The sequence below is a fragment of the Phytophthora parasitica genome (genome assembly GCF_000247585.1).
Source record: "Phytophthora parasitica INRA-310 unplaced genomic scaffold supercont2.63, whole genome shotgun sequence".
Lineage (NCBI taxonomy): Eukaryota > Oomycota > Peronosporomycetes > Peronosporales > Peronosporaceae > Phytophthora > Phytophthora nicotianae.
This window is the reverse complement of record NW_008649049.1, coordinates 283,986-284,459: the sequence shown is the minus strand read 5'-3', so window position 1 is coordinate 284,459 and position 474 is coordinate 283,986. Positions and strand designations below refer to the sequence as shown.

The 474-nt window shown below is 47.7% G+C and overlaps 1 protein-coding gene across 1 annotated transcript; it reads left to right on the top strand.

Moving 5' to 3' along the window:
* Positions 1 to 344: 344 nt before the first annotated feature.
* Positions 345 to 467, top strand: PPTG_24026 (hypothetical protein; the record flags this gene model as incomplete). The annotated part of the gene is made up of 1 exon (XM_008914788.1): positions 345 to 467. A coding segment is annotated over one exon (123 nt), but the record flags the coding sequence as incomplete, so codon positions are not given.
* Between the last annotated feature and the right edge of the window lie 7 nt (positions 468 to 474).

Genomic DNA, 474 nt, shown 5'->3' with positions numbered 1-474 from the left:
CTGCGAATAAAGAAATCCTCAACTAGTACAGGCTTCTTAGAAACGCCTTTAGAAACGCCTTTGACGTCTATGCTCTCAGCCCTTTAGGCTGAGAGAATATAAAATCCCATAGATCGACGCTGGACTGTTTTTTTTAGGGACCCGCATCTTGGTTTCAGTAAGCTTCTAATATAAAATCCCATACATCGACGCGGTTTGTGATGCGTTACTTTGCGATTAGTCCACACAAATTGCTGCTACTTCACACAAACCGTTGATTCTATAATGCGAGCGGCTACGTGCTGGCCATCGCCGGCATCGTAGATGCACTCCTCGCAGCCTACGAGGAACAGGAGCCTGTCAATATGACGCGCCTGAAGAACGACGTGGCCAAGAAGTTCCGTCTTCCATCGATGCCCAAACTCGTGGCCACAGCGTCTAGACTTGCTGTCGTTGTACGTGCACTTACATTTCGAGCATCAAGAGCTGGTTTTA